Below are 19,965 nucleotides of genomic sequence, written 5' to 3' on the forward strand. Positions count from 1 at the left end.
TTCTTTTTTTTTACCTCTTGTTCGAGGTCGCGCCGTGCATTTTTGGCATCGGCCAGACAATGTGTTTATTATTTTTATTTTTAGATTTTTTCTCTCCTATTTGTGAATGCCTGTTAAAGGTGGGTTGGGGGGGGGGGGGAATGTTGGGGAAAGTAGGGGAACAGGGTGCTTGCCAGGGGGGAGGGGCTGGTTGGATACTGCTCGGGTGTAGCTGCTACATATGCTGATCGTGATGGTTTGGTGCGCTTTCTTACATTTTTATTGAGTTACATATTATGCAGGCCACCATAGGAACTACAAACGAGAGGAGGGAGGGGCTTACATTCACTTTCTGGAATGTAAAGGGTTTAAACAAACCAATTAAGAGAGGCAAGGTCCTAGCCCACTTGAAAGCACTCTCGTCTGATATTATATTTTTGCAAGAAACCCATCTGAATAACAATTCTCATAGCAGACTTAAATGTAGGTGGGTGAGGCAAGTGTATCACTCTAACTTCTCCGCCAAAACGAGAGGCACAGCGATTCTGATACAGAAAGGAATTCCCTTTCTACATAAAACTACTATTGTGGATAAAGAGGGTCGTTATGTGATCATAATAGGAGAGATCCACTATACTTCTGTAACTCTACTAAATATCTATCGGCCAAACATTGATAACCCCTCTTTTTTCAAAAGAGTCCTTGCCCTGATTCCAGATATCTCCTATACTAACCTGGTCATTGGAGGGGACCTTAACTGTGTGCTAGACCAATATTTGGACAGATCCTCTACCCGGAATACCCCTACCTCCTATTCAAGCGAATTCTTGAATGCCTACATAAAAAATTCAAACTTATTTGATATATGGAGGATCTCTAACCCTATGGGTAGGGAATACTCCTTTTACTCTCATGTTCACAATGTTTATACTCGAATTGACTACTTTTTGGTTGACGCAAAATTACTCCCCTATAATGTGAGGTATCGTGATATTATAATCTCTGACCACAGCCCACTCACCTTCTCCCTGAGATTGGGTGACATCGTACCAAACGAGAGGGTCTGGAGGTTGAATCTTCAGCTCCTCACGGAACCAACATTCTGTGAACATCTTAAAGACCAAATGACATTTTTCTTTGATACCAACGACAACACAGAGACTTCCCCAGCATTGTTGTGGGAAACACTGAAGGCTTATTTGAGAGGCTGTATCATCTCCTATCAGACTGCCAGGAGTAGGCAAAACAGAGAAAAATTGGTAGAACTGGAGGGACAAATTCACTTACTGGATAGGGAGAATGCTAGCCATCCATCTATGGAGAAACATTTTTTAAAATACTGCTTTAAATTTGAATATAATCAGATTCTCTTAGCTAAAATTGCTAAATATTTTCTCTATGCCAAGCAAAAATATTTTGAGTTTGGTGACAAACCACACAAATTACTCGCCAGACAACTTCGAAAAAATGTGAGTGACTGACTGAATGTCAGTTTTACGAGACTCTATATACATCTAAAGCGGATTCTAACCACTTAATTATGCAAAACTTTTTGGAGGACTGTAATCTCCCTGCCCTGAACCAGGATATATCTCTTGGAGAAATTCAAGAAACAATTGAATCTCTAAAGAGTGGCAAGACCCCGGGCCCAGATGGATACCCTGGTGAATTCTATAAAACATTCAGCAACATGCTCTCCCCCTACCTGCACAGAATGTTGGTTCAGGCCAATGAGGATGGAGCTCTCCCACCTACTTTGGATGAGGCGTTCATTACAGTTATACATAAGAAGGGTAAAGATCCGGAAGAGGCAGGGTCATTATAGACCAATATCTCTCCTTAATACAGACCAAAAGATTTTTAGCAAAAACTCTGGCTAACAGGCTTAGCACTTTAATGGGCATATTGGTCCATACGGACCAGACCGGCTTTATCCCTAACAGAAACTCATTCTTCAATCTCAGGCGCCTCTTCAACATTATGTATTCTCAGAGGTTACCTAACGTGGACCTTGCCGTTATATCTCTTGACGCCGAAAAGGCCTTTGACCAAGTTGACTGGTCCTATCTATTCAAGGTCCTACAGAAATTTTATATTGGAGATGGGTTCATAAATTGGATCCAGCTTTTATATAGGAACCCCTGTGCGAGAATACACACTAACCAATCATTGTCGCCCCGATTTAACCTTTATAGAGGAACAAGGCAGGGTTGTGCGCTTTGCTCTAATTATTGAACCTCTCGCTCAGGCGATCAGATCTCATGCAGCAATACATGGCTATAATACTAAAGATACTCTAAATAAGATTTCCCTATACGCAGATGACATTCTTCTCTATGTAACAGAACCCCAAGCTAGTATCCCAGCTATTCTTGATGTGATTAATTTGTTTGGTAACTTCTCGAGATACAGAATAAATTGGAACAAGAGCGAATTAATGCCCATACAGTTGCAAAACACCTCTTGGCTAGAACATCTTCGAGAAAAATTACCTACCTAGGAATTGTAGTTACCACTCCTCACTATTTAAAGAGAATTTCCCCTCTCTGATGCAAAAACTCAAGGCAAACATACAATTTTGGAGAACTCTCCCAATTTCTCTGCTCGGAAGAATTATTGCCATTAAAATAGTCTTCCTCCCACAACTGCTCTACCTATACCAGAACATCACAGTATTCATACCTAAGTCCTTTCATAAACAACTGGACTCAATTGTCAATCCATTCATCTTGGATTATAAAACACACAGGACAGGTAAAAAAATACCTCTGTCAATCCAAAATGGAAGGAGGATTGTCTCTCCCAAATTGTATATTTTACTATTGGGCCGCTAACCTCCGCGGTGTTACGTTTTAGCTGGATGACGCACTTCTGTCATCCAGCTGGCTTAGTATGGAGCGTGAGGATTGTCACCCCTTCTCTATTGGCGCTGTGATTTTCTCGCCTGTCAATCTTTATAGTAACAATCCTATAATACATAACATAGTCTGAATCTGGAAGCAAATGAAAGTCCACTTTGATCTTAGACCAATATCATTCATGCTCCCTATTGCGAGGAATCCCTCCTTTGCCCCTCTAACTTTGATAACACCTTTGAGCGATGTGGAGAGCTAAGGATAAATACCATAGGGGATTTATATATAGAAGGGACCTTTGCTTCCTTTGAGTTGCTGAGGGAAACTTATAATCTTCCCAGAAGTAACTTTTTCAGATACCTACAAATTAGAGACTATGTTAGAAAACACCTCCCGACATTTGGGAATGCTAAACCTTCCATGTTTGACGGATGCATAAAAATATGCCCCACCTCAGACAAACTGATATCTCTTCTATATGACGCTTTTCAATCTGTTAGCATACCTACTACAGATGCCATTAAGGCAAAATGGGAGGAAGAACTAGGGACTGACATTTGTAACGTCCTGACCAGAGTTCTTATGTGTTTTGCTTGTTTAGTGTTGGTCAGGACGTGAGCTGGGTGGGAATTCTATGTTGTGTGTCTAGTTCGTCTGTTTCTATGTTCAGCCTGATATGGTTCTCAATCAGAGACAGCTGTCAATCGTTGTCCCTGATTGAGAATCATATATAGGTGGCTTGTTTTGTGTTGGGGATTGTGGGTGGTTGTTTCCTGTCTCTGTGTTTGTGTTCTGCACCAGCTAGGACTGTGACGGTATGTTCTTTTGTTATTTTGGCTAGTGTTTTTGTTTTGTCCATTAAATTCATTATGTCAAATTACCACGCTGCACATTGGTCCTCTGATCCTTCTCGCCTCTCCTCGTCTGAGGAGGAGGACGAAGTAGACTGCCGTTACAGAACCACCCACCAACCAAGGATCAAGCAGCGTGAGAACGGGCAGCAGCGACAGCAGCAGCGGTACCAGGAGGAATGGTCATGGGAGCAAATATTGAACGGAGAAGGACCCTGGGCTAAGGTTGGAGAATATCGCCGCTCTCGGGAAGAGATGGAGGCAGCTAAAGCCCAGGAGCGGTGGTATGAGGAGGCAGCACGGAAGCGTGGCTGGAAGCCCGTGAAGAAACCCCAAAAATTTATTGGGGGGGGGGCTAAAGGGTAGTGTGGCGAAGGTAGGTAGGAAACCTGCGCCCACTTCCCATGCTTACCGTGGAGAGCGGGAGTACGGGCAGACACCGTGTTATGCGGAAGAGCGCACGGTGTCTCCTGTACGGGTGCATAGCCCGGTGCGGGTTATTCCACCTCCCCGCACTGGGCGGGCTAGAGTGAGCATTGAGCCAAGTGCCATGAAGCCGGCTCTACATATCTGGCCTCCAGTACGTCTCCTCGGGCCGGTGTACATGGCACCAGCCTTACGCATGGTGTCCCCGGTTCGCCAACACAGCCCAGTGCGGGTTATTCCACCTCCCCGCACTGGACGGGCTACGGGGAGCATGCAACCAGGTAAGGTTGGGCAGGCTCAGTGCTCAAGGGAGCCAGTACGCCTGCACGGTCCGGTATATCCGGCGCTACCTTCCCGCTCCAGCCCAGTACCACCAGTGCCTACACCACGCACCAGGCTTCCAGTGCGTCTCCAGAGCCCTGTTCCTCCTCCACGCACTCTCCCTGTGGTGCGTGTCTCCAGCCCAGTACCTCCAGTTCCGGCACCACGCACCAAGCCTCCTGTGCGTCTCCAGAGCCCTGTACGCACTGTTCCTTCTCCCCGCACTCGCCCTGAGGTGCGTGCCCTCAGCCCGGTACCACCAGTGCCGGTACCACGCACCAGGCCTATAGTGCGCATCGAGAGTCCAGTGTGCCCTGTTCCTGCTCCCCGCACTAGCCTTGAGGTGCGTGTCTCCAGTCCGGTACCACCAGTTCCGGCACCACGCACCAGGCCTACTGTGCGCCTCAGCGGGTCAGAATCGGCCGTTTGCCCAACGCCGCCTGCACTGCTCGTCTGTCCAGCGCCGTCTGAGCTGCCTGCCTGCCCAGCGCCGTCTGAACTGTCTGCACTGCTCGTCTGCTCAACGCCGCCTGCACTGCTCGTCTGTCCAACGCCGTCTGAGCTGCCTGCCTGCCCAGCGCCGTCTGAACTGCCTGCACTGCTCGTCTGCTCAACGCCGCCTGCACTGCTCGTCTGCCCAGCGCCGTCTGAGTTGCCTGCACTGCCTGCCTGCCCAGCGCCGTCTGAGCTGCCTGCCTGCCCAGCACCGTCTGAGCCATCCGTCTGCCCAGCGCCGTCTGAGCCATCCGTCTGCCCAGCGCCGTCTGAGCCATCCGTCTGCCCAGCTCCGTCGGAGCCATCCGTCTGCCCAGCTCCGTCGGAGCCATCCGTCTGCCCAGCTCCGTCGGAGCCATCCGTCTGCCCAGCGCCGTCTGAGCCATCCGTCTGCCCAGCGCCGTCTGAGCCATCCGTCTGCCCAGCGCCGTCTGAGCCATCCGTCTGCCACGAGCCATTAGAGCCGCCCGTCTGTCCCGAGCCATTAGAGCCGCCCGTCTGTCAGGAGCCACTAGAGCCGTCCGTCAGTCAGGAGCCGCCAGAGCCGCCAGCCAGTCAGGAGCCGCCAGAGCCGCCAGCCAGTCAGGAGCCGCCAGAGCCGCCAGCCAGTCAGGAGCCGCCAGAGCCGCCAGCCAGTCAGGAGCCGCCAGAGCCGCCAGCCAGTCAGGAGCCGCCAGAGACGCCAGCCAGTCAGGAGCCGCCAGAGACGCCAGCCAGTCAGGAGCCGCCAGAGACGCCAGCCAGTCAGGAGCCGCCAGAGACGCCAGCCAGTCAGGAGCCGCCAGAGCCGCCAGCCAGTCAGGAGCCGCCAGAGCCGCCAGCCAGTCAGGAGCCGCCAGAGCCGCCAGCCAGTCAGGAGCCGCCAGAGCCGCCAGCCAGTCAGGAGCCGCCAGAGCCGCCAGCCAGTCAGGAGCCGCCAGAGCCGCCAGCCAGTCAGGAGCCGCCAGAGCCGCCAGCCAGTCAGGAGCTGCCCTACAGTCATGAGCTGCCCTACAGTCATGAGCTGCCCTACAGTCATGAGCTGCCCTACAGTCATGAGCTGCCCTATAGTCATGAGCTGCCCTACAGTCATGAGCTGCCCTACAGTCATGAGCTGCCCTACAGTCATGCGCTGCCCTACAGTCATGCGCTGCCCTACAGTCATGCGCTGCCCTCCAGTCATGAGCTGCCCTCCAGTCATGAGCTGCCCTCCAGTCATGAGCTGCCCTCCAGTCATGAGCTGCCACCCAGTCCGGAGCTGCCACCCAGTCCGGAGCTGCCACCCAGTCCGGAGCTGCCACCCAGTCCGGAGCTGCCACCCAGTCCGGAGCTGCCACCCAGTCCGGAGTTGCCCCTCTGTCCTGAGCTACCTCTCTGTCCTGAGCTACCTCTCTGTCCTGAGCTACCTCTCTGTCCTGAGCTACCTCTCTGTCCTGAGCTACCTCCTAAATCATGTGGGGGCCTTGGGGAGGATTCTTAGGCCAAGGTCGTGGGCGAGGGTCGCCACTCAAAGGACGCTAAGGAGGGGGACAAAGACAGTGGTGGAGTGGTGTCCTCGTCCACCGCCGGAGCCGCCACCGCGGACAGATGCCCACCCAGACCCTCCCCTTGAGTTTTAGGGGTGCGTTCGGAGTCCGCACCTCAGGGGGGGGGGTACTGTAACGTCCTGACCAGAGTTCTTATGTGTTTTGCTTGTTTAGTGTTGGTCAGGACGTGAGCTGGGTGGGAATTCTATGTTGTGTGTCTAGTTCGTCTGTTTCTATGTTCAGCCTGATATGGTTCTCAATCAGAGACAGCTGTCAATCGTTGTCCCTGATTGAGAATCATATATAGGTGGCTTGTTTTGTGTTGGGGATTGTGGGTGGTTGTTTCCTGTCTCTGTGTTTGTTCTGCACCAGCTAGGACTGTGACGGTATGTTCTTTTGTATAGTGTTTTTGTTTTGTCCATTAAATTCATTATGTCAAATTACCACGCTGCACATTGGTCCTCTGATCCTTCTCGCCTCTCCTCGTCTGAGGAGGAGGACGAAGTAGACTGCCGTTACAACATTTCTGTGGCAGACTGGGAAGATAGCTTGGAGTATATACACACCTACTCCAGACATCGTCTCATACAATTCAAGGTATTACACAGATTACACTATTCCAAAACTAAACTGCATAGGGTATTTCCTGATACATCCCGTATGTGTGATAAATGTCAGGCTGCACAGGGTACACTACTCCACAGCTTTGCCCTATGCTCTAACTTGTATGGTTATTGGTGTGGAATTTTTAGGATCCTCTCTGAAGTTCTGGAGATTTAAATTGGCCCAGACCCGCTTCTGATAATCCTGGGAGTGACTGATTCCCTAAACGGATTAACCAACCCCCAAAAACAACTCATCTCTTAGTCTCATTTCGGCAAAAAAATTATCTTGTTGTTTTGGAAAAGGAGGGAAGCTCCCTCTACCAAATTATGGCTCAACGAATTGGCAAACACTGTACACTTAGAAAGAATTATATATATTCTGAACAATAAATTATCAACATTTGATCAAATCTGGCAGCCTTTCCTCTCTTACTTGGACCAGTCGGCGCTGTGAATTTGTACATCTTAACGCACACTCAATTGTAATATTTGAATCTACCTTTGGGCGGCATGTGATTGCCCCGGCACCCGAGCAGTTGGGGGGGTGACGACATCTACCCTCTTTCTTTCTACCTGTCCTTGTTTTGTATTATTTGTTTTGTACCTAGAACTCGGGGTCTTGTTGTTTCTGTCTGCTCTTGTATGTTTAGATAAGAATTGCATACTTGTCTTTCATACACCATTCTTGTAATGTGTTCAATAAAATATATTTGAACGTTTTTTTGTTTTTGTTTCATTATACCATTGTTGATGCGAAATGCATCATACCGGCTGTACTTTAAAAGTTATATCTTCAAAACTTGATTGCTGACATCCAAAACATTTTGTGACTATAATCAACAATGGCAAATTATACAAATACCAAAAGCTCTTTTTTGGGTGGAATTTCTATTTAATAATACTTTGGAGGATGTATCAATACACATAGTCACTACAAAAATACAGCTGTCCTTCCTAGCTCAGTTGCCGGAGAGGAAGGAAACCGTTCAAGGATTTCACTCTAAGGCCAATTTAAAACAGCTAAAGAGTTTAATGGCTGTGATAAGAGAAAACTGAGGATGTATCAACAACATTGTAGTTCCTCCACAGTACTAACCTAAATGACAGAGTGAAAAGAAAGAAGCCTGTACAGAACAGAAAATATCTCAAAACATGCATCCTGGTTGCAACAAGGCACTAAAGTAATACTGCAAAAAATGTGGCAAAGCAATTCACTTTTTGTCCTGTGTACAAAGTGTTATATTTGGCGCACATCCAGTACCACTCTCCATATTTTCAAGCAATTGGTGGCTGCATCATTTTATGGGTATGCGTGTAATCATTACGGACTGGGGAGTTTTTCAGGATAAAAAATTATTGGAATGGAGCTAAGCACAGGCAAAATCCAAAAGAAAACCCTGGTTCAGACACTGGGAGATGAATTCACCTTTCAACAGAACAATAACTTAAAACACAAGGCCAAAAATATACACTGGAGTTGTTTACCCTGAACACAGTGAATGTTGCTGAGTTGTCAAGCTACAGGTTTGACCTAAATCTGCTTGAAGAATCTACGGCATTACTTGAAAATGGTTGTCTAGCAATGATCAATGACCAATTTGAAAGAGCTTGAAGAATTAATAATATTGTACAATCCAGGTGTGCAAAGCTCTTATAGACTTACCTAGAAAGATCAGTCAAAAGTTTGGACACACCTACTTATTCAAGGGTTTTTCTTTATTTGTACTATTTGCTACATTGTAGAATAATAGTGAATACATCAAATCTATGAAATAGCATATAGTAAGCAAAAAAGTGTTAAACAAATCAAAATATATTTACATTTTATATTCTTCAAAGTAGCCACCGTTTGCCTTGACAGCTTTGTACACGCTTGGCATTCTCTCAACCAGCTTCACCTGTAATGCTTCTCCAACAGTCTTGAAGGAGTTCCCACATATGCTGAGCCCTTGTTGGCTGCTTTTCCTTCACTCTGCGGTCCAGCTCATCCCAAACCATCTCAATTTGCTATTAGCTATTAGCCCATACAAACACATTGAATAACAGATTCCCTACATGGAACAACAGATAGTCCCCCCCAAAAATCACAAGAAGGTTTGTTTTGAATTGTCTGTCCTATATATATATATATCTTTTTTTTTTACATGTATTTAACCCCTTATTTTTAGCACTTAACAGTCTCCATAATATATATACTTTACTTCCATTCATTTTTTCAACTTTTACATTCAGATAAGTATTGTGTGGCATGTGGGTGTCCTAAATCAAAACAACTGACATGTACATGTTTGTGGGGGTCTCACCTTTCCACAGAGGGGTATTAGTGTGTAGCCCAAACTGTTCAAACGCTACAGACAGAAGTCGGCAGATCAGTTGTACCGACTTCAGACGAGTCCCAAGACGCTTGCGGGGATCGTAGACCAAAATGGAGAACACCATCGTGTTCGTGAGAGTATCCTCTTGCCATAGAGGGCTCGTGATAGGTTATAGACCGTTCAGGCGCTACAGACAATTTTGTGAGAAGGCCAATTTTCGGGATGTCTCATGGTCTGACAAATACCGCTCTAGCTGTGTGGGGCGGCAGGTAGTCTAGTGGTTAGAGCGTTGGACTAGTAACCGAAAGGTTGCAAAATTGAAACCCCCGAGCTGACAAGGTAAAAATCTGTCGTTCTGCCCCTGAACAAGGCAGTTAACCCACTGTTCCTTGGCCGTCCTTGAAAATAAGAATTTGTTCTTAACTGACTTGCCTAGTTAAATAAATAGCTCCGTCACCTTCCACAGATATCTGTAGTTAAACTGATTAATTTTTATGGGGATTAAATAGATTTCCGCAGGGGGCTGACATTGACTCTAGGGGGTTTAATTAAACATGTTCAACTGCTTTCGTTAGCTTATTCTCTCACTGCAGTGGGTTTAAGACAAGTGTTTAGCTATCTTGGAATTAAGTACATTTCCAAGACAAAATCCAAGAACGTTATTTTCAAGAGTCTAATTTCTTCATAACTTTCTTAATAGGAAGAAGCCTAAGAACATTTCTAATTACTTTACTGAGGAATAGCAACTTTTCGTAGTTTAAGTATAAGCTTAAGGAAAAAATGGCGCTTACAAAGAAATGTATTCTTCAGAAGGTTTTGTGAAGCTGGTCCTGGATGCTTTCCTTTCCTAGTGTCTTATTACCTCCAAGTTTGTGCGCCAATTGTGTGAATTACAACCTTGACTGATCTAATAAGCCATGCATTAGCTGGTCCAATTCGATCAGTCATTCCTGTGGGTTGAAGAAACTGCTGGGCTGCTGGTGATACTGAGGCCTGTGGAAAAGATTGATCAGCTTGCCCAACTCTACCGTTAGAGGGTAAAGGGAGATGATTGTGAGGTGGTTTGCATTGCCACTGGAGGTGGGATGAAGTGGTTAGAACAGAACAGAGAAAGTGATACGCCACCTGCTTGAGGGAGCGGGTCTTGTCTCTTTAGACTTACTGTAGGGAATATGTCAATTGTGGTACACACGAAGCCACGCACACGAAGCCACGCACGCACGCACACACACACACACACAAAGCCACACACACACACACACACACACAAAGCCACACACACGGCAATACACATGCGGTACTAATTATGCAAAACACACATCCAAAAACACACACACACACACACACACACACACACGGCAATACACATGCTGTACTAATTATGCAAAACACACATCCAAAAACACACACACACAAACTTCCCCAATATCTCTTAACCTTCTCTCTTTTTATCACGGTCCCATTATTCATCATTCCATCATATGAATTAACAACATTATACTGCGTAGCATGAGAAAATGTCGTGGCTCGCCTCAATGTTGTAGTAAGAAAAAATATTCATAATTACACTGAAGAAGGAAAAACTGCACTCACTGCAATAATTATACTGCATACCACCAGCCCTTAACTTGTCCTCTGTTCTCTCCTCTACCACCAGGAGTATCCCAGTGCAATGTATTGACTTAGGCGTCAAGAACCGTGACACATATCTTTTTGCAACAGATACACAATGTGATGCATAGCAATGATACCATGTTGCACTGTACAGTATAATGAATAGGTACCAGTGCTTACCCTTTCCTCTATTCTCCTCTCTTCCACCAGGAGTATCCGCTGCTTGAGGAACATCATCCACTGGAACCTGATCACAGCTTTCATCCTGAGGAACGCCACTTGGTTCGTCGTACAGCTCACCATGAACCCTGAGGTGCACGAGAGCAATGTGGTGAGTACAGGGAAGTTAACTGTACATCCATTTCAGGTCGCTTTATATGCAATAAACAAATACGTACAGGTTACTGCCAAAATAAAGGAAACACCATCATATAGTGTCTTAATAGAGCGCCCTCAAAAGCCGTTAAAACAGCTTCAATGTGCCTTGGCAAGTGTTCAAATCTGCTGACTGAGATGGCCATGGCATATGGTTTACATCGTTTTCGTGCTCATCAAACCATTCAGTGACCACATGTGCTCTGTGGATGGGGGCATTGTCATCCTGGAAGAGGCCACTCCCATCTGGATAGAAGTGCTTCACCATAGGTTGAAGGTGATCACAGAAGGGCTGTGTATTTATTGGTGTTTACCTTACCCTCTAAGGGGATGAGAGGACCTAAACCATGCCAGGAAAATACACCCCACACCAAAACAACACACACACACACACACAACTAACTTTGGAGTACCATCATGTTGTCCTGGTTAATTGCCCCTCAGCTCACCTGCCTCTTAATGTTATTGCTTGTGCAAACTGAGCGCGCTCAAAGCCACCCAGGGGCCTCCTGAGGGGCGCAGCGGTCTAAGGTACTGCAGTGCTACAGGCGTCACTACAGATCCCGCCTCGATTCCGGCCGCGACCGGGAGACCCATGAGGCAGCGCACAATTGGCCCAGCATCGTCCCGGGTTAGGGGAAGGTTTGGCCGGCTGGGATGTCCCTTGTCCCATCGAGCTCTTCTGAGTCCGTACTGGAGTTGCAGCGATGGGACAAGACTGTAACTACCAATTGGATATCATGATATTGGGGAGAAAAAGGGGGGGAAAGGTAGAAAAATAAATAAAAGTGACCCAATCAGTCAGCCCTCCTCCTCCATCTATTCTTCTTCTATTCTGAGAAGAAACAAGATGGCTGCCGTCAGCTATTAGCCTTGAGAAGTTCTGCTTGTCATTTGAAAGACGGAGGCTTGACGGCTCGTTTAATTTATTATTTGCGCAAGGTCGTGAAGCAAGTGACCTGCAGAGGAACACAGCATAGTACATAAGTCAGGGCTAATATGTAATATGTTAATATCAACAGAACAAGTCAACGGTTGTCAGATCATAAAATAATATATTGATTGCTTTAGTGAGGTTTTGGGTGTGGTTAATTAAAGATCAATGACTTACTGATTAGGTTTCTTTCTGTTTTTTTTCTTAGACCACATTCCATTGACAGGAACATTTCAAAATACGTAATATGTTGTTACGTTACAGGCCTATTCTAAAATTAATGAAATCGTTTTTTCCCTCATCGATCTACACACAATACCCCAAAATGACAATGCAAAAACTAGTTTTTAGACATTTTTGCAAATGTATAAATATTTTTAAACTGAAATATCACACTTACATAAGTATTCAGATCCTTTACTCAGTACTACGTTGAAGCACCTTTGGCAGCGATTACAGCCTCGTGTCTTCTTGGGTATGGCACTACAAGCTTGGCACACCTGTATTTGGGGAGTTTCTCCCATTCTTCTCTGCAGATACTCTTGCTATGTCAGGTTGGATGGGGAGCATCGCTGCACAGCTATTTTCAGGTCTCTCCAGAGATTTTCGATCTGGTTCAAGTCCGGGCTCTGGCTGGGCCTCTCAGGGACATTCAGAGACTTGTCCTGAAGCCACTCCTACGTTGTCATGGCTGTCGTTGTCCTGAGGTCCTGAGCTCTCTGGAGCAGGTTTTCATCAAGGATCTCTCTGTACTTTGCACATCTGTACATCTTTCCCTCGATTCTGACTAGTCTCCCAGTCCTTGCCGCTGAAATTCACGATTCCAAAACTTCCAATTTGTTTCTTTTGAACCATTTCCATGACTTGATTGTGTGTTTTGGATCATTGTCTTGCTGCATGCTTCAGTTTCAGCTCACAGGCGGATGGCCTGACATTATCCTGTAGAATTCTCTGATACAGAGCAAAATTCAGGCAAGCCATTCAGGTCCTGAGGCAGCAAAGCATCCCCGAAACCATCACACTACCACCACCATGCTTGACCGTTGGTATAAGGTTCTTACTGTGGAATGCAGTGTTTGGTTTTTGCCAGGCCTAATGGGACCCATCTCGTCCAAAAAGTAATACCTTTGACTAATCTGTCCATAAAACATTTTTGATGATCATTCAGGTGCTTTCAGGTGCTTTTTGGCAAACTTTTGGATGTGATGGGTCCCATTGTCTGCAGCAAGACAATGATCAAAAACACACAATCAAGTCATGAAAATGGTTAAAAAGCAACAAATTGGAAGTTTTGGAATGGCTTAGTCAAAGTCCAGACCTAATCCCAATTGAGATGTGTCAGGACTTTAAATGAGCAGTTCATACTTGAAAACCCACAAATGTCACTGAGTTAAAGCAGTTCCGCATGCAATAATACTATTTTGCGGGACTGTAAGTGCATACTGTGTAGTAATCGTACTACATACCATTTACAGCGTACTGTTGAAGTAAAAAACGAATATCAGCATACTAGGCTTATCCTACTGAGAACACGTCAGCTAATGTGCAATTGTGTTGATTCCCGCCATTCAATCATTTTGGTACAGCGCATGCCCTCCCCTGATTATCAGCTGTTGTCAGACACATGCGGGTCTCGAAAGAAGATTCTCTTCCTATTTTCAAAAGGGGAGTTGTCTAGGTCAAAAGCAACTCTCGAACCTCAGGAGAGTTATTTTTCACTTTTGAAAGCTGTCATTTTTGTGTTTTTTTCTCGTCCTTGGTACACTGGGTTCACCCTGCGAAAATAGGACGGTAACGCTATCACACTCAACCACGGCCCCACTTCACTGATCACACTGAGAGTCTCTCACCGATTAAAAAGAAAAAATGGAATGAACTGCAATCCTGATTTGACAGCTGCCCTGAAGTGCCTTTAGACTACACAAGGGGTAGAGTAGAGGGAATTGGAAAGGGCAACCTGGGATCTTAGCCCAAATACACTGAGATTGCTGGCTGTAGAGTCCCATTTTCTGTGTGATGATTTGATGGGTAGTACCAGGTCAGGGAGTCTTTTGGTATGTCCTTGAAGTAAGTGGGGAGGCAAGATAAAATGCGAGTCAAGATTTCTCAAACTCCTTACTATATTACACTGCTCAAAAAAATAAAGGGAACACTTAAACAACATAATGTAACTCCAAGTCAATCACACTTCTGTGAAATCAAACTGTCCACTTAGGAAGCAACACTGATTGACAATAAATTTCACATGCTGTTGTGCAAATGGAATAGACAAAAGGTGGAAATTATAGGCAATTAGCAAGACACCCCCAATAAAGAAATGGTTCTGCAGGTGGTGACCACAGACCACTTCTCAGTTCCTATGCTTCCTGGCTGATGTTTTGGTCACTTTTGAATGCTGGCGGTGCTTTCACTCTAGTGGTAGCATGAGACGGAGTCTACAACCCACACAAGTGGCTCAGGTAGTGCAGCTCATCCAGGATGGCACATCAATGCGAGCTGTGGCAAGAAGGTTTGCTGTGTCTGTCAGCGTAGTGTCCAGAGCATGGAGGCGCTACCAGGAGACAGGCCAGTACATCAGGAGACGTGGAGGAGGCCGTAGGAGGGCAACAACCCAGCAGCAGGACGAGCACTGCCAGAGTTCTGCAAAATGACCTCCAGCAGGCCACAAATGTGCATGTGTCTGCTCAAACGGTCAGAAACAAACTCCATGAGGGTGATATGAGGGCCCGACGTCCACAGGTGGGGGTTGTGCTTACAGCCCAACACCGTGCAGGACGTTTGGCATTTGCCAGAGAACACCAAGATTGGCAAATTCGCCACTGGCGCCCTATGCTCTTCACAGATGAAAGCAGGTTCACACGCACATGTGACAGACGTGACAGAGTCTGGAGACGCTATGGAGAACGTTCTGCTGCCTGCAACATCCTCCAGCATGACCTGTTTGGCGGTGGGTCAGTCATGGTGTGGGATGGCATTTCTTTGGGGGGCCGCACAGCCCTCCATGTGCTCGCCAGAGGTAGCCTGACTGCCATTAGGTACCGAGATGAGATCCTCAGACCCCTTGTGAGACCATATGCTGGTGCGGTTGGCCCTGGTTTCCTCCTAATGCAAGACAATGCTAGACCTCATGTGGCTGGAGTGTGTCAGCAGTTCCTGCAAGAGGAAGGCATTGATGCTATGGACTGGCCCGCCCATTCCCCAGACCTGAATCCAATTGAGCACATCTGGGACATCATGTCTCGCTCCATCCACCAACGCCACGTTGCACCACAGACTGTCCAGGAGTTGGCGGATGCTTTAGTCCAGGTCTGGGAGGAGATCCCTCAGGAGACCATCCGCCACCTCATCAGGAGCATGCCCAGGCGTTGTAGGGAGGTCATACAGGCACATGGAGGCCACACACACTACTGAGCCTCATTTTGACTTGTTTTAAGGACATTACATCAAAGTTGGATCAGCCTGTAGTGTGGTTTTCCACTTTAATTTTGAGTGTGACTCCAAATCCAGACCTCCATGGGTTGATAAATTTGATTTCCATTGATTATTTTTGTGTGATTTTGTTGTCAGCACATTCAACTATGTAAAGAAAAAGGTATTTAATAAGAATATTTCATTCATTCAGATCTAGGATGTGTTATTTTAGTGTTCCCTTTATTTTTTTGAGCAGTGTATTTTCACTAGGTACCATATGAATAACTACCTGAACAAATGTTAAATTAAAATATTTGTTCTTATTGTCGTGAAAAGGAGGTAAATAAGTAACACCTGATTTGGAAAAACTCTCCGGACCTGCATGACAATAAGGAGTTCTCGTCTAAGCCTCTAGTCTTACATTTGTTAGGGAATTTTCATGAAACTACTAAAGTTAAACACTTAGGCAACACATTCATCACAGGCCTTCAGAGATGGACTTTGCTACTTTTGAACAAACGCCAAATGGGAGCATCTCCCCCTTCCTTCCGAACTGATATCATCGCCCAATGAGTTGTCTCTCATCCGTCTTCAGAGAGAGATTAAAGACTGACAGATCTCCTGTCTCATCTCCCAGCTGTAGACACCTAGTCTAGACTCCCCCAAGTGCCATTCTCTGACTCTCTCAATCCAATGTAACTCCCAAGTGACTCTCAATGATCTGGTCTCATTATTTGTCAAAGACGATGGAGATTGAAGTGTTAAAAGTGGCATACAGATGTGTACTATCTTAAATTGACCAGTTTCTCACAGCATGAAAATAATCCTGCAGCAGCAGAGAATGTGAATTATTATGTGGATTTTAATTAATGAACATTTTTGTATGTGTTGATAAATGTTTCTTTAGGACAAATAGTTTTACATTTCAAAGTGGAAATTGCTAACTTTAGAACCATTTTGAATCCTCAAATACACTTCAATTAGCATTTTCTGCTGCGCAAAAGAGTGATCAAATTAAGATAGCACATCTACATTGACTTTGGATCTGTTGAGAGGTATAGTGTAGGATCCTACAGTGTAGGATGACTCAGACTGTCGTAGGCCATGGGAAGTGAGAGCTATGATGCAGTCTAACATGTAACGCAGGGGGTCAAATCTGCGTTTCTTAAACCGCTGCAGTGACCTTTGTTTGCCAAACATCTGCCTAAGAACCAGTTCCAAATTGGAAACATTCAGAGAGTCGTTTTTGTCACTACTCAGAGCATGATAGAGACGCTCCAACAAGCTGCATATGTTAAATAAGGATCGCACGGTGGAGTTTCACTCGCAGGTTGAGTGTTTTTTAGAGAGACTACTCACTGGGCACACACTGTTGTTTCCACGTCATTTCAAATGAAATTACATTGAACCGACGTGAAATATAGACGTTGAATTGACGTCTATATACAGGGGAGAACAGGGACAAAACTAACACTTTTCATTTTTTCCCTAATTACTCAGAGGTCGATAGAGCTTGAGATACCATATTTTATAACAAACAACGTATACAGGTCCTCTACCGTTAGCAACTGTAATTTCATTTCTGTAGTAAATTAGTTGAAATTAAGTAGATCAAGAATTGAAATACCACAACGTTACTTTTTTCTACCTGCCGGTGGGAGTAACACAACCTTGGGAGGGAAGTAACAGCTGGCGAGAAGCGCACAATATCTGTCTTATCTCCATGTTTTTGGTTTGTAATACTCATTACTTTCAACAAATGTATTATCAGACATAATTTCTTGTTTGTGTCAATTTGAATAATTAATGCCGTAGGTTCATATTTTATGAAAATGAACCATGGGTCAACATCGCAATGTTGCACAACCACAATATTTTGCCTTACAATATTGATCAGACTAAAATGGGTCACGTAATAGCTATATTAACCATCATTTTCTTATCTCACTTTAACGGGAACGTAGTAGGAGATGTTTTCCACCATTTTCAAAGACTATTCAAGCTTAAATCAAATCAAATCCAATTTAATTGGTCGCATACACATATGTAGCAGACGTTTTTGCAAAATGCTTGTGTTTCTTGCTCCGACAGTGCAGTAATATCTAACAATATACAACAATGCACACACATCTACCTCTGCCCTGTGTTAACTTTCCTCCCTGCTCTCCCCAATAAGTCTTACTCCTACTCGATCTCATCACATGTCCATAAAGAACCGGGGCTGCATCCGGAATGGCACCCCATCCCCTATATAGTGCACTACTTTTGACAAGGGCCTACAGGGCACCATTTCAGACGCAGGCCAGATCGTTTTTTCCAATAAGCAATAACCCACTAAGGAGTGAGGAAAGGAACCAGTGGTGCCTTTACTGCTCTCACGTTTTTGTATTTTTACTCACCTGAATCTTTTTTGTTATTCTTTCCTTCCTCTCTAATAAAAGTTGTGGTGCCGGCTGGTCACGGCCGCCTATAACTACTTCCACGTGACAAACTTCTTCTGGATGTTTGGGGAGGGCTGCTACCTGCATACAGCCATCGTGCTCACCTACTCCACGGACAAGCTACGCAAGTGGATGTTCATCTGCATCGGGTGGTGTGAGTAGCCTACACTTAGTTCATCGATGGAAAGACGGATGTGCGTTGATCTATTCATTCGACTGATCGCAAAGAATGTACGTCAACTGTAACGGAGACCCTGTGTGATGTTTTACAGGTATCCCTCTTCCAATCATCATTGCATGGGCCATTGGCAAGCTTTACTACGACAACGAAAAGTAAGTAAAAAATTGTTTCTTTCTCATTCTCGAATCTCTATTCGCGCCCCTGTGTAATCCATTTGTCTTCGGAATCAGGCAACAATCTTGTCCGTGTCGAGCTCCCCTCAGACCCATCAGAGTGATACTTGTAGTGGATGAGAGATGGATGTCACCCAATCATCTCCTTAACTTTCTGCATTGAACGATCAATTCATCTTCATTTCAAGGGAGTCTTGGTGAACCTGTAACCTGTAATTGCTCTGCATACAGAATAGCAGGTTGACATTTATTGTTGTGAGTCTTGTCTAGGTGGCGGAACATTCCAGCTGGCCTATCTGAGGGGAAATTGCAAAGTCAAAATTGGCTATATTGTAAAAATTCATGAAAACAAAAATTGCCTTTTTGGTTTTAATTTAAGGTTAGGGTTAGGCATTCGGGCTAGCAGTGTGGTTAAGGTTAGGATTAAGGTTAGGGTTAGGTTTAAAATCCCGATTTTGGGATTGTGTGGCTGTGCCAGTTAGAGACCACTCTGCAGAGCTGTCTCCAGAACAAGATTCATGATGAAAAACGCTATCCTGCTACAGAATATGGGATCCATTGACCAATGTGAATCCATACCCATTACCAATGTGAACGCTAATCTGAGAGTGACCTAGTGTGCCCAATAAATAATAGATGAATGTGTCGGTTATACCATTAGGGCAGTAATGATCCATTGATGAGGCCTTAGAAATGTACTATAGATATGTTTTATGATGAGAAATACTGTCATTAGAGCATTAGTGTGTGAAGATCCCATTGATGACACATCAGATAAGATAAATCATTTGTTGAGCTCAAAAGATACGTACCTGCAATCAGTTATCACTGGGCAGTCAAAAGCTCTCCGCTGTCAAAGATATAACTCTGATTTAAATGCTTATTTTATAGCAAGGCACTTCATCATAACTCAGTGGCCTTGTGGTTAGTGTCCACCCTTAGATTGGAAGGTCGGGAGTTTGATCCTCAGCTGAATCATACCAAAGATTTTAAAGAGGGGACCTGATGCGTCTCTGCTTTGCACTCAGCATTAAGGAGATTTAGCGGCCATAGCCGTGGGAAGTGGGGGTGCTGAGGGTGCTGCAGCACCCCCTGATAAATCTGAAAAAAAGGGAAAACATTTTTATTTTGAAAAATAGTGCACTGGGCCTTTAATAGTCCTGTATTAGCGGACCAATATAGCCAGTCTAACAGTCTGCAGCATGGGTAAAAACGTATCCCTCCCCTCCAGTCGAAGAAAAAAATTGCAGCACCCCCACCCTACTTCCCGCTTCTATGGGTAAGGCCCTGCGACAGACTAGTGTTCTGTCCGGGGGTGTATTTCATTATCAAACACAACAGGAATCTGACAGTTTCCACTGCATCACATCGGAGTGTCTCGCTTACACAAGGGTTGCCGTGATATCCACCGTCCTAAACCTGTTAGCTTGTTTTTCATAATGCTCAGCGGGACGAAAACAAAACTTCTATCTAGACACAGTTCT

The 19,965-nt window shown here is 45.3% G+C and overlaps 1 protein-coding gene across 1 annotated transcript in view; it reads left to right on the top strand.

The window, feature by feature from the left end:
• Positions 1–19,965, top strand: part of LOC120033943 (corticotropin-releasing factor receptor 1-like) — a 112,603-nt gene that overhangs the window by 79,808 nt on the left and 12,830 nt on the right. Inside the window, exons 7-9 of the mRNA XM_038980347.1 lie at positions 11,177–11,297; positions 18,128–18,281; positions 18,400–18,460. Coding sequence (XP_038836275.1) covers positions 11,177–11,297; positions 18,128–18,281; positions 18,400–18,460 — 336 coding nt within the window. The remainder of the gene's footprint in view (positions 1–11,176; positions 11,298–18,127; positions 18,282–18,399; positions 18,461–19,965) is intronic.

The sequence above is a fragment of the Salvelinus namaycush genome, chromosome 41 (genome assembly GCF_016432855.1).
Source record: "Salvelinus namaycush isolate Seneca chromosome 41, SaNama_1.0, whole genome shotgun sequence".
In the NCBI taxonomy this organism is placed as follows: domain Eukaryota; kingdom Metazoa; phylum Chordata; class Actinopteri; order Salmoniformes; family Salmonidae; genus Salvelinus; species Salvelinus namaycush.